The 15,123-nt window shown below is 41.9% G+C and overlaps 1 protein-coding gene across 1 annotated transcript in view; it reads right to left on the minus strand.

The window, feature by feature from the left end:
* LOC144499452 (AF4/FMR2 family member 3-like) overlaps positions 1–14,724 on the minus strand; it is a 139,516-nt gene extending 124,792 nt beyond the window's left edge. The window contains exon 1 of the mRNA XM_078221438.1: positions 14,680–14,724. Within this exon, the coding sequence (XP_078077564.1) occupies positions 14,680–14,711 (32 nt within the window). The 5' untranslated portion in view covers positions 14,712–14,724. The remainder of the gene's footprint in view (positions 1–14,679) is intronic.
* Positions 14,725–15,123: the final 399 nt, after the last annotated feature.

The raw sequence follows: 15,123 nt of genomic DNA on the forward strand, positions 1-15,123 counted from the left end.
ATAAAATTGATGCACCATTGATTACGCAAAGACTAGATGTTACGAAACAACAGGCTTTTATTAACAAAGAACAGAAGCACTCCCAAACCGATAGCTAATCCGAACTGAGGCCAAAGGGGCGGAGAGCAGTCACCTTTATACCCCGAGGAGGGCGGAGCCCTGGATTGAGGCAGCAGGGGCGTGTCCAGGCATATCACATAAACTATCACATAAACAGACAACTACAGTGGTTCACCAAGGGGAGGGAAAGGGAAGAGGTGGGAGGGAGGGAAAGGGAAGGGGTGGGAGGGGAGGGGAAGAGGTGGGAGGGGAGGGGAAGGGGTGGGAGGGGAGGGGAAGGGGTGGGAGGGGAAGGGAAGGGTGGGAGGGAGGGGAAGGGTGGGAGGGAGGGGAGGGGGTGGGAGAGAGGGGGAGGGAAGGGGTGGGAGGGAGGGGAAGGGGTGGGAGGGGAGGGGAAGGGGTGGGAGGCGAAGGGGAGGGGTGAGAGGGAGGGGAAGGGAAGGGGTGGGAGGGAGGGGGAGGGAAGGGGGGAAGGGAAGGGGTGGGAGGGAGGGGAAGGGGTGGGAGGGAGGGGAGGGGAAGGGGAGGGGAAGGGGTGGGAGGGAGGGGAAGGGGTGGGAGGGAGGGGAAGGGAAGGGGTGACTGAGAGGGGAGCGGTTGAGAAGGAGGGAAAGGGAGGGGGTGGGGTAGGAGGGAAAGGGAGGGGGTGGGGTAGGAGGGAAAGGGAGGGGGTGGGGTAGGAGGGAAAGGGAGGGGGTGGGGTGGGAGGGAATGGGAGGAGGTGGGGTGGGGTGGCGGGCGAGTGAGGAAGGGGGTGGGGTAGGGGAGGGGTGAGGAAGTGGATGAGGTGGGGATGAGGTGGGGATGAGGTGGGGGTGGGGGGAAACGGGGTGGGGTAGCCTGGTAAGGGGTGGGGGAGGGAAAGCCGGGGGGGAAAGGGGTGGGATGGGGTGAGTGGTGTGGGAGAGGTGGGGAAGGAGATGGGGGTGAGGGCAGGGGTGAAGTTGGGTGGGGGAGGGGTGGAGGGGTGGAGGGGTGGGGGAGGGGTGGAGAGGTGGGGGCAGGGTGGGTTGGGGGGTAGAGGTGGGGTAGGGAAAGGGGTGGGGATCAGGAAAGGGGCTGGGGAATTTCAGTGACCCTTAAAATTTCTTCAATTTTTACTTCCCACCTGATCCCGGGAGTTAAAAATCTACCCTTAAAAACTGCATTCAGTCTCCAGAAATGTTCTGATTTAGTAGCCTAACTCTCCACACAAGGGAAGTAAAATATCTGTCGGACTAATCTGAAATGCAAAAGCATCAATTTAGCATAAAATCTCCATAACCTGGAAATCGAGTTGCCTGTCAGCATACGACATCTCTTTGCAAGTCAATGCCAATCTATTCACTGCAGACACCAGGACAGATAGCAAATACCGAACGGTTAAAGAAGCATTTAGGAATGTTCTAAGAAGTTTCAACGTCTTCCTTTGACCAATAACAACAATTTGATAGAAAACAAACAGAAACTTGAAAACTAAGTGAAATAGCATTGTACTTTCAAGGTATGAAACCAAACCAAAGAGAAAATGATTTGATTTGATTTATTATTATCACATGTATCAGCACAGTGAAAAGTATTGTTCCTTGTGCGCTATACAGAAAAAGCATACCATTCATAGAGAAGAAAACGAGAGAGTGCAGAATGTAGTGTTACAGTCATAGCTACGGTATAGAGAAAGATCAATTTCGTGCGAGATAGGTCCATTCAAAAGTCTAATGGCAGCAGGAAAGAAGCTGTTCTTGAGTTGGTTGGTGCGTAACCTCAGACTTTTGTAACTTTTTCTCGACGGAAGAAGGTGGAAGGGAGTATGTCGGGGTGCGTGGGAACCTTGATTATGCTGGCTGCTTTGCTGAGGCAGCGGGAAGTGTAGACAGAGTCAATGGATGGGAGGTTGGTTTGTATGACGGATTGGGCTGCATTCACGACCTTTTGTAGTTTCTTGTGGTCTTGGGCAGAGCAGGAGCCACACCAAGCTGTGATGCAACCAGAAAGAATGCTTTCTATGGTGCATCTGTAAAAGTTGGTGAGAGTCTTAGCTGACATGCCAAATTTCCTTAATCTTCTGAGAAAATGCACCATTCTCAAGACGCTGTTAGATGCCCTTTTCTGATTGAGTTTTCAAGTTGCCTTATTAATCTTCATGCATTGAAATTGGGACTTAATAAGCTTAAAACCCAATTGACAGACTCCAAGCATTTATCATTTCTGATTTGTGTGCATCAGGTTCTCTATAGACCTTAAACTCAGTATCCCATAATATCAGAAACAGCGATTCACTGTGCAGCATACTTAGTTCGAAGGTTTCTACCAATATGTATCTAAAACAACCAATCTGGAGCTCACAGAAAAATAATTTCATATATTGTAGGAAAGTTCCATGTCCTGGACTTCAAGCAGAAAAATGAGGCAGGAGCCACTTGGTAAAATGGTAACTTATATATTGATAAATAATTATTAATATATGCTTACTTCATTGCACATCATTTATGTACTTACTATAAATTCCACAAGAGAGAAAATTACTATCATAAAACAAATGGAACTCTTGCTGTCATAAGCAGTGTTAACTCTGTAGTTTATTGGCTATTATTTACAATATTCTCTGTCCATAAATATAACAAATAAAAGTTGACAAATGGTGCTGTTCTATTTGAGCCAATGTTTATGCTACGAAACAAATTGGCAATGAAACTGAACCTGCAGTAATCATGTCAACCAGATTTAATGTGACTGCTGAATAATACCATCAATACTATGTCCTGAAAGCCATGAATAATTGCTAACTGCAAATGATTCAAATTAATATTTCTCTACCACAATACACTGTGTAAAATGTATCATATATAAAGTATATTCTGCAGCTCTTCAACACCTGATACTAACAGGGCCGAATTATCCAGTGGTGAAAATTAATCAGTTAAAGAATAGAGGACAGTTTACATGAGGGTGCTGTTAGTCTCCCACCATGAAAGAACAGGGTCAAGTGGCCTACCCCTGCTCCTAATTCGTATGCTCACAGAAATCCTGGAAAATTTATAGATGGTGGCAAAACCTTTGCAAGGTTTCTGCACCCCTTCCACTGAACTTAGTAACAACATTAAAAACTTTTTAAGAATAGGAAGTTAAACTAGAGATGATACTGCAGGTAAATTTGTCCCACACAAGGTGCAGCAGTGATAAATATCTGACAGTGAACTCCATTCCAGAAGTATGAGATTAATTATTTTAAACAACTGATTAAAATCAAAAATCAGTTAACAATTTAATAATTTATCCATTTTACTTCTTTCCATTGTATTTCTGTTTGTTTTAATTTCTTCTAAAATACCCTCTTCTTTTACTCTCCAGCCTCCTGGGGGGAAAATTCATGGCCAGGTGATTGACAGAGCGCTAGCAATGGCCATGCAGGTGAGTCAGTGAGAGACGTGTGAGATTTTCCAGGTCACCACTAATTAAAATGCGATTAGTGAGCTGCCAACATGAAACACGCTCCCAATTATCAGTTTGCCAATTTAGAGGTGAGAAATCAGGTGGTGCAGCTGTGCCTCATGGGCATGCTGCAGTAATTTTAAAAGAGTTGCAGTTTTAGCATAGCACAGAGAAATAAAACACTTTGGAGCAGCAGGTAACATGAGTTCAGAATCTGCAGAAGCAACTACAGGCACTGTCAAATCCCTTCAGGTGAAAAATACACAACCTATCACAAATAATATCTCCAGCTTTACCTGATAGCAGCGAATCACTTTTACTATCACCCCAAATGGCTGCCTCCATTGATTGGCAAAGGTAGTCAGCAGTTTAGGATGGAATATTGGAAATTAAATGTCACTTGCTCCCTACTTTATGAGCTCTGATCTGTTTCAAGTGGGAGCTCTGGCTGCCAGGTTTCATTTCCACCCAAAAGCTACTTAAATGGATGGATTTAATGGCCACTAACAAGTACCTTTTGAGTGCAAGTGGTGCAGTGATGAGATATAAATTGTTTTCCTTGCCAGCATGTAAACTTCCCCAACCAGCAATATCTAAACAAATCTATTTTTCCATAACAATTGCTTTCTCATACTGGAAAGTCGCGATAAATTCTGCCATCCATCTCACAACTAAACTGCAAACTGATGTGACAGAAAACTGTGGGAGTATAATCAAGTTATAGACAGTGCTGACATAAACTAATCACAGATTTTGCCATGAACTAATTTTGACACAACCTAATCACAAATGAATTGATTAACCATTCAGTTAATGCTCACAGAACCGCCATTGACATTTTTTGTTCAGCTTCTTAATGATCAGAAAACAATTAACTTTCTTTCAAATTGCATTCTTCACATTTTTAATGTTCACATTAATTCATTGGTCATCCTATAGCATTGCAGATTGATGCACACCATAACCGGCCATGAAATTACTTAATGCTAATCATGAATAAGTAATATCTAGCTTTATTACACATTAGGGAGGAAACATAACTGTTTAAAATCTTGTCAAAGGATGAAATGATTTCATTACTGCCTTCCTTTCTACATAGCAAAAGTTTCACATAAATGAACTGAAAACAATAGAAACTTGGGGTTATGAGTCCATGAGAGGAGGACACACTGTGATGTAAGTGTTGATACGTGTGCACCTGGGACTTTATCATTGACCCTTAAACATTCATGGGGTCAAGCGAGGGAGTCTATTAGTAGGTAACAAAACCACTGGTGTTATAACTTTAGAATAAAGGATTAGGATTAGCGTTCGATGGGTTATGCTAATATATGATGTAGATGATGATGTACCACTGACACTAGTCAGCCATGTGTTAGATTCTCAAGGATTGGAATCGTGCCCAAGAGCAACGTACCTTTTCTGTAATCTGTTTAGTTTCAGTACTAATAAACAAAAGGTAAGCAGATATCAGAGTATGTCAACAGTCTAAGAACCAAGTCCCACACCTAATTTGATTTGATTTGATTTTGATTTGATTTGATTTATTATTGTCACATGTATTAACATACAACGAAAAGTATTGTTTCTTGTGCGCTATACAGACAAAGCATGCCGTTCATCGAGAAGGAAACGAGACAGTGCAGAATGTAGCTAGGGTGTAGAGAAAGATCAACTTAATGCAAGGTAAGTCCATTTAAAAGTCTAACAGCAGCAGGGAAGAGGCTGTTCTTGAGTCGATTGGCACGTGACCTCAGACTTTTGTATCTTTTTCCCGAGGAAGGTGGAAGAGAGAATGTCAGGGGTGCGTGATGTCCTTAATTATGCTGGCTGCTTTGCCAAGGCAGCGGGAAGTGTAGACAGAGTCAATGGATGGGAGGCTGGTTTGCGTGATGGATTAGGCTACATTCATGACCTTTGGTAGCTTCTTGCAGTCTTGGGCAGAATAGGAGCCATACCAAGCTGTAATACAACCAGAAAGAATGCTTTCTATGGTGCATCTGTAAAAGTTGGTGAGAGTTGTAGCTGACATGCCAAATTTTCTTAGTCTTCTGAGGAAGTAGAGGCATTGGTAGGCTTTCTTAACTATAGTGTTGGCATGGGGGGACCAGGACAGGTAGTTGGTGATCTGGACACCTAAAAACCTGAAGCTCTTGACCCTTTCTATATATAGTTTATAAACAGAAGGACCCAATCTCAGAACATGATGGCAGCTCTGAATTCAGTACAGAAGAACAGCTAATCTGGAAGACAAGGACTGAAAGACAGCAAGCCTTGAGAGTTAAAGTCCGGAAACATTAATTAGATGAGCAGGTAGATGATTCATTGGTTAGTTTTATGTTTTTTTTCCCACTAAAAAAGGGGCAATATTTAAATTAGGACTGGGGAATTATAAGTACTTTATTAAATTTATAAATTAATCAATTAAACTATTTAATATAACTGCAAATAATCTTTGAATGATATTTCAAAGCTTGAAAGCTGAATTCATTAAAAAGAATACAATTGACATTGCAGTATAGGTGACATGTTGAAGCAGTAACGTGTAAGAGCCGGAGGACACTGATATGATGTACTGCAACCACTTCTGTAGTAAGTTTACAGCTCAGAATTGAAGAGTTGGAGTCTGAGCTTTTGAAACTGTGGTGCATTAGGAAGAGAGAAAGTTACTTGAATACATTGAGCAGAACATTCCGAAATTTACTTTAAGTGCTGACTCTGCTGTGAAAACTGGTGAGATAGCAAATAGGCAAGGGAAAGAAGTAACTGGTAGTAGTATATAGACCTCCTAATTGTAGCTACACTGTAGAACATAGTTTAAATCTAGAATCGCAATAATCATTGGCTATTTTAATCTTCATGCAGATTGGACAAATCAAATTGGCAAAGGTAGCCTTGAGGATGAGTTCATAGAGTTTATTTTAAATAGTTTCTTAGAACAATATGTTGTGGAATCAACCAGGAACTGTTGACTTTAGACCTGGTAATATGACATCTGATAGGATTAATTAATGATCTCATAGTTCAGAATCCCCTAGGATAGAGTGATCACAACGTGAGGAATTTTGGTTGACGTCATTAAGGGATGGGCAATAAATGCTAACCTAACCAGTGACACCCACACCCTGTGCATGAATTTTTAAAAAAACATTTTGTTTTGATATTTAATTACTCACCATTTTTTGATTTTGTAAGACATAATTTAAAGCCAATTCATCCATTTTGAAATTGATAAGTTAAAGAAACCAATTTAGGGTTTATGTTGGAAATTCTACTTGCTTTAAGAGTAATTAAATATTCCTGATTTATTATTGTTGAAACATCAACTATTCAATTTCCCTTCATTAATATTTCTTACATAAACATTTCACGTATGTCTTTTCATGCACACTTTGCTGTATAATGACTTTTCACACTAATGCATTACCAATGACTTTTCACACTAATGCATTACCAACTACTCTGGAATTACTTTTTGTGGACGCGAGCTACATTACATGATCTCGTTTCACACTGCTATTGGAATTGTCTTTAGCTCATATTCTAGTTAAAAGGGAGAAAGCTATAAATCATAATAATTGCGGAAGGAGAAGGTGATAAAGGATCTTGGGACTCTGAGTTGCAATATCAAAGAGTGGAGACATCAGATTACTAAATTATCAATCTTAGCAGAATTGCTATAGAGAATTGCCCACAAGAGGTCAAGTATTTTCAGCCCACTATGTGCAATTCTGACCACTATACAGAAGTGGAGACCATCTTAATTTTTAAGAGATTGCATTGGAAGACAACTGAACTGATTCAGCACAGATGCAAAACCCCCAGTAAGACTATTTACACTAGAGAAGAGACAATTCAGAGAGTTTTCTAAAATGCATGAAGATAATCCTAATAAACTAGTTGACATTGCCACAAATTCAATAACTGGGACACAAAATGAAACTCGGCAAAGCAAATGTGGAAACAGTTTAGGTTTAACTATTTCACATAAATTCTGTAACGGACACAAACTGAAGCTCAGAACAGGAAAGGTGTAGACAGTTTTGGTTCAACTATTTCACACAGAGTGGTGAACATTTGGAAAAGTCAACCAAGACTGGAGCAGATGGGGCTGTAATTCCCACCACCGGCCTGCATGCTGGTTTGCCAGCATGTTCTTACTTTCAGACCATTTTCTAAACTGCTGGTTCAAGGGTAAAATGGATACCTGCCAATTATTTATCCTAGGGGACCTAAGAGGAACACTCTGCCAATGCTGACTGGAATTTTCCAGCCTATTTGTGGGCTGAAACATGACCAAGGAATGGAGGTGTCCTCCTCGCAGCAGACCAGAGGGCCAATGCTCCATCACCAAAGTAAAGCACCAATCCCCACCTCCCCTGCAACCTACCACCCAGACCCCACAGCCTCAATAACCATATGGCTACAGACGCAGCCACAGTTCCCTCTCCATACTGACCTCTATGTATTTTAAAGTTTTTAACAAGGCTTCAGAGGATACCTCCATCTTGAGTTGCCTACTCTTTCACCTACCTACATCAGCAACTCCTACCTCCATCAGTGAGACTGCTGATCTTTTAGTGTTCCCGGCCAGTTCAACCTATTCATGATCTCTGTCAGAAAGTTTGCATCTGTGGAATGAGTTCGATCCCAGAATTGTACAGTCCTCTGTGACCAGCTTCGCACGTGCAGAATTGTGGCTTGTGTGAATTGCTTCTAAAAATGTATTAAAAGTTTAAAGTTTATTTATTAGTGTCACAAGTAGGCTTACATTAATATTGCAATAAAGTTACTGTGAAAATCCCTCCTCAATAAGACTTTAGGTCTAAGAAAAGTGAAAAGTTTTTTAAATAATCAAAATACAAAATTGGACTACATTCAAAATCATATATTCTTGAATTTATTACTGCTAATAATAAACATTTAGGTAAAAGTTGCTAGTTACAAATATTTTATTTATAGCTGTTACAGGAGTTTTGAAAATGTGACTTTTGTGTACTTATAAGATTTGGATGAAATTCCTGATATTACAGAGGTCAAATAAGTAACTACATGGAAAGATAACTTATTTTAAAATAATAAATGTTTGACATTTGGGCACATAAAATCTCAAGATTAATTGAATGCATATTTGATATTAGATCATTAAAAATGCACTTGGCTTGAAACTACATTGTGAATATTAACATTAAATATTTAATACATTCATTTGCAATTCCTTTATCAGTTATTTTGACATTTAAAATAAATACGTAAAAGCAAATGCTCATATGGTAATATTCGGAGACCATAACTTCAAGGTCAGAGGAACTAATGAATTCTCGTAAGTGATCATAAGGCATGAATCTCCTTGAGTATGATATCTTACGATGTCTGATGACATCATAAATCACAAGAGTAACCACTTTAATGGATCTGTCACTCTTGATCATTCCATACTGTGGAAATAATGGGAACAGTTTTATTCAATTTTTCATTCTATTTTACCTAAAAATGAGTCTCCTCCATGTAATAGTTGCCTGATAATGTCAACAATCATTGCAAGTTTACAGAACAATAAATTCATTACGGGGAAAACACAGAATTTGCTGTAGTCGTTTTCAGAATGTATCGCATTTTGGTTTTGACCCTATTTATATTGTAGCCTCAAGTGAGGTTGCATAAATCCTTCCAACATCATCTTATGAGATTGTTTCTTACTTTTCCTTCTAGATCAAATAAATGCCAATAGTAAAGGTAAATGACTGTCACTAGCTCCAATTGTCACTAAATTGGCATTTTATTTGAGTTTGAGTAGATATAGACATTCCCTGACACTGAGAAACTGGGAGTCAAAATCATAACGTCACACGGTGGCACAGTGGTTAGCACTGCTGCCTCACAGCACCAGGGACCCGGGGTCATTTCCAGCCTCAGATGACTGTCTGTGGAGCTTGCATGTTCTCTTTGTGAATGTGTGGGTTTCCTCCAGATGCTCCGGTTTCCTCCCCACAGTCCAAAGATGTGCAGGTTAGGTGGATTGGTCATGATAAATTGCCCTTTAGTGTCCAAGGATGTGTAGGTTGGGTGGATTAGCCAAGAAAAAATGCATATGGTTGCAGGGATAGGGTGGGAGTGGTGAGCCTGTGTAAGATGCTCTTTCAGAGAGTTGGTGCAGACTTGATGGGCTGAATGGCCTCCTTCTGCACTGTAGGGATTTTATATGAAATGTTACATTATAGAAACCATTCATACACAATTTTTAAAAGCTGTGTTTGCAACTTTTGGCCAACTGCATGTGCATGATGATATACAAGCTGAGATTAAAAAATAAATAAATTGGATTTTATATTCTAATATTACTGATTACACATTGCAACATAAATGGATTAAACCTGGTACAAGGGAAATTAGATGACATCATATTGCCCAGTGACAGCAATACAAATGTTGCATTAACAGTATCAGCACATATCATTATAACAAGTTAATGTCACAACTGTAAATTTCATACACAATTGAAATGACAATGGTTTTTATATACATTTCTCAAATCAGTGAGTTACAACATAAAGTTGCAAGTTTACAGCGTTTTTAAAACATTTAGATGCATGTGCAGCAGTTAAAGTAGACTTCTCAATCTCATCTTGGCTCAGCAAATTTCACTTCGTGAATACTTGAGTAATATAAACTAGGGAAAACCAAGTTGCAGTTCCCAAATTTCACCAATTAGAGAGAGTCAAGGACTGCTAAATCCAGGAGGTAAGTACCTTTCCACTTAACTATTGCATCCAGTGTAACTGCCTCATCAACATCCCCCATGATCAGACACCCCCACAATACTTCCAGCTGCTCTGCAAGGTCTCCCTGAAACCTATGACGACCCGACCAAATCTGATTTGAATCTTCAGGTGTTTTCCCAGCCTCCATTCTGCAATAACCCAAATGGCGTCCAATTTCTGACTAACACCTTCCCCCAAAATGTCCCATTCTTCAGGCCTCTGACCTCTGTCATTACCCCAGGAAAGGACAAATAAATCCCAGTCCCATCCAAGTATGTTGTTTTTTAATTTAAGGGGTGCAATACATCAGTGGCAAAATCGTGCTTTAATTGCGCAGAGCCATGGTTAGATTCCTTCCAGAGTACTGTGCTCAGTGTTGGGCACCAAATCTTAGAAATAATTTTATTCTTTATTCTTTCATAGGTTGTGAACAGAAGTGGCAAGGCCAACATTTTTCCCATCCCAAGTTGCCCTTGAGAAGGTGATGATGACCTTCTTGAACCACTGAAGTCCATGTGGAGTAGGCACATGCTGTTAGGAAAGGAGTTCCAGGATCCTGGCTAAGTGATAATGAAGAACCGGTGATATATTTCCAAGTCAGGATGATGTGTGACTTGAAGAAAAACTTGCAGGTGATAGTGTTCCCATGTGTCTGCTGCCCTTGTCCTTTTAGGTGGTAAAAGTTGGAAGGTGCTATCGAAACAGACTTGATGATTTGTTGCAGTGTTTCTCGTAGATGATGAACACTGCTGCCACTGTGCGTCAGTGGTGGAGGGAGTGAATGTTTAAGATGGTGGTTGGGATGCTGATCAAGCCGGTTGCTTTGTTCTGGGTGATGTTGAGCTTCCAGTGTGTTTTTGGATCTGCACTCATCCAGGCAAGTGGAGAGTGTTCCACACTCCTGACTTGTGCCCTGTAGGTGGTGCATAGACTTTGGAGGGTCAGGAAGTGAGTTACTCACCCAGAATTCCCATTCTCTGGCTTGCTCTTATCCCATTAAGTAAGTTTCTGATCGATAGTACCCCCCCCCCCCCCCCCCCCCCCCCAAGATGTTGATGATGGGGGATTTAGCGATGGTAATGCTGTTGAAAGTCAAGGGAAGGTGATTAGATTTTTTCTTGTTGGAGATGGTCATTTTTTAGCATTTGTGTGGTGCGCATATTTCTTATCACTTACCACCCAAAGCCTAGATGTTGTCCAGATCTTGCGCATGCAAGTACGGATTGTTTCAGTTTCTGAGGAGTTACAAATTGGATTGAACACTGTGCAATCATTACCAAACATCCCCACTTTTGACCTTATGTTGGGGGAAAGACCATTAATGAAGCAATTGAAAATAGTTGGGCCTAGGACATTCCGCTGAGGAACTCCTGCACATCCTCATCCCAATTGAGGCTCATGGGTAGCAAATTATTGGCCGCTTAAGGGCCGCTTGCCACCTGGTTGCAATTTTCCAGGAGGAGGCTAAGGAGGACTGTCCAAATGTTGTCAAAGATGTTGATGTACACATCAAAGTGGGTGCAGTGCAGATTCACCAGAATCGTACCGGAGCTTTAAAGATTAATTTAGGAGGATAAGTTGTATAAATAAAGTCTACATTGCCTTGAGCTTAGAAGACTGAGGGATAATCAAAAATATGAGCAGTATTTTACAGATAGAGTGGGTTTGTAGCCAGGGGAGGACCCATAAAATTCTCCAGGTGCCTTCCTATCACATTCCCACACATCCCCAATCTATCCACAGTTTTATGGGCCTCACCTGTCCACCATACACATCTGGAACGTTCTGTAGATGTTGGGTAAATTGAAATCATAAAGATGGAGATAGGTGGATTTTTCGGTAAAGGTATCAGAATCTGGTACAAGGGCAGGTGAATGGAATTGGGGTATAGATCAGATATTATTGAATTGAATGATGGAGTGGACTCAAAGTACTGAATGACCTATTCTTCTTCCTATGTGATCAAATAACTTGCTGGCAATCATTGTTAGACACACAGATGAATACAGGGCACTTACTGTGCCCCAGGAAGCAGCCCCTGCCATCAGGTGAGGAGATAAAACCATTCACAAACTTTTGCAAAAACAAATTAAAAATTCCTAATTTTTATCTAGAGATTTGGAAATGCACACTGAACTCTGCTTTTTATCTTTAAGTTCTGAAGGAGAATAATTTTAATGCAATTGACCTGCCAGAAACCAGGAGGGACTGAAATTAGAATTGCCAGGGTTACTCACTTGCCATGGAGACGCTGGGAGCCAACTGTTCTCAGTTTTAACAGGTCAACTAAGCATGCAGCAATGACACCCAATAAAGTCAGCAGGGTGCTTTAGTTAGCGCTCTGATGGCATCAGCACTACAGGAAACAGGGCATTGGGGCCCTCCCAATGGGTCCTCCATTATGATCCCCGTCATGCCCCCCCATCATGACCCCCAACGTGTCTCCTCAACATGACCCCGACATGCCTCCATCGTGACCCCTGACATGTCCCCTCATCATGACCCCCGACATGCCTCCCATCATGACCCCGACATGCCGCCCCATCATGACCCCCAATATGCCCCATCATGACCCCTGACATGTCCCATCATGACCCCCAATATGCCCCCATCATGACCCCCGACATGTCCCCTCATTATGACACCTGACATGCCCCCATCATGATCCCCAATATGCCTCCAATCATGACCCCTCACATGTCCCCATCATGACCCCTGACATGGCCCCCCCATCATGACCCCCAAACATGTCCCCTCATTATGACACCTGACATGCCCCCATCATGATGCCCAATATGCTTCCAATCATGACCCCTCACATGTCCCCATCATGACCCTCGACATAGCCCCCCCATCATGACCCCCAAACATGTCCCCTCATAATGACACCTGACATGCCCGCATCATGATCCCCAATATGCCTCCAATCATGACCCCTCACATGTCTCCATCATGACCCCTGACATGGCCCCCCTCATGACCCCTGATATACCCCTCATAATGACTCCTGACATGCCTCCCTTCATGCTCCACACCTGCACAACCCCCCTGCATAGCTCTCCACATCATAGCCCCCCCCCCGTCATAGCCCCCACTTAGGCCCCACCCCCACTCAGACACCACCCCCTTGACATTGTCCCGGTACACTTGCAGTGCCAGGTGAGCACTGTCAGGGTGCCCATTGCGCATTGCCAGTGTGACAGGTGGGCACTGCCAGGTGGGCACTGCCCAATGGGCACTGTCCAGCCATGCTCCCTGTCACCCGGGTGCTTCAATGACCTCCGAGTCCCTCCCAAAGTGGCCATTACACCTCGTCTCCAGTAGTGAATCCGCACCTGAACGTCAGAAAATCCCGGGAGCTGGCTGAATCCGGTGTCAAATGGGCTGTGCATATTTAAATGCTACTTTAAATATACTAATCGGCCTCATGCCCTTTCTGGGCGAGATTTGGTTTGTGTCATTAGAAAGGGACCGGGCCCTTTCCAAACTGTCTGTGCTGGGCACAAACCAATTTTTAGGCCCGTACACTTTCCTCTGGGATCGATGTGATTTGCGCCAAGCACAGCGAGGGCAGAAAATCGCCCCCTGAGTTTCCCACCAGGCCAACTAAAAAGGGAAGTAGATTGGGGTCAGAAGATGCCCAAAGGTCCTGTTAAATTTTTATTTTATAGTCACAAGGAAAATACCTTATCTGAAAAAGATTGACCCAATGCTATAATCAAAGCCTAACTCTGAAACTAAATCTGAATCTCTGCTCAAGCTAAGGCAGAGGCCAGGTAAGCCACATGGTACAGTATATAAACTGTATTTCTCAAACTGACAATTCCCAATTACAGCTTCTATTTTTGCTTTCAAAGATATCTTCTGGAAGCAGCAAGGCAGTGAAAGTTTTGGTTTATAATTATACTTTATATTCCAAATCATATCAGTTTGCTTAGAAACATAGTTTAAGTATAACATTTGGTATATTTTATTCCGTTTTAAATAGTCATTTTATTTTCATGTATTTGCTTCAATAATTTGACATTTTTTCGATGTTTAGAATTCATTTGTTTGATTTTATTACCTTTTTCTGTTCTGAGGAAGGGGTTTATTTTTCTGTCGGATATGAAAAGATTTATCCTACTTTAATCACAATATATCATTTTTAGAAAATAATTATTTAATTCTTGCTTTCTGAATTAATTCTGCAAATGTACAGTTAGCAGCATCATCATCGGCACTATGGTGCAAATTAACATTCTTTAGCATCAGCTTATAATACTTAACATTTAATTCAACTGTTTCATCTGATTATCTTCGCCAATTTCCTAAAATTATTCTCTAATTTAAAAAAGTAACCAACTATATATATATACTTAAAATAATAGATTTTTTAACGTTTAGGCAGATAGAATTTCCATGGATAGCTCCACATATACTTTTTAAAAATACTCAAGAGACTCACCAAAACGTCTCCAAATCCCAGTCCTCCAACATGTCTACGTCGAAAATGTCCATGGTGATAGACTGGTGCAGCTTGTTCAGTCAGCACCCTCACTCTCCCTCTCAGACAGAGCCGTGCTCACAGCCCAGCTCTCCCCTCCCCCCGGCCCCTCGCTGTGTTACAAAGTAATCCGAGCCTGGCTCTCACCCCGCGCCAACCCGGAGAAACAGCGGCATGTACCATCCTCACATAACCCTATTGGAGCAGCGGTTTCTTCACAGCCCGAACACTCGCTGCGCCCCTCCTGTGCCAGTCCACACCACTCATTCACAGAGCGCACTGACGAGCGGGCTTCCAAACTTTATTTTCAACACTTTCAGGTGAAGACATTCTCAAAAGGGAGCTACCAAAAACTTGCCATTCTTGTTTTCCTTATGGATATTTCCATAGTCGACAGACTTGATA

This window comes from Mustelus asterias, chromosome 10, assembly GCF_964213995.1.
Source record: "Mustelus asterias chromosome 10, sMusAst1.hap1.1, whole genome shotgun sequence".
In the NCBI taxonomy this organism is placed as follows: domain Eukaryota; kingdom Metazoa; phylum Chordata; class Chondrichthyes; order Carcharhiniformes; family Triakidae; genus Mustelus; species Mustelus asterias.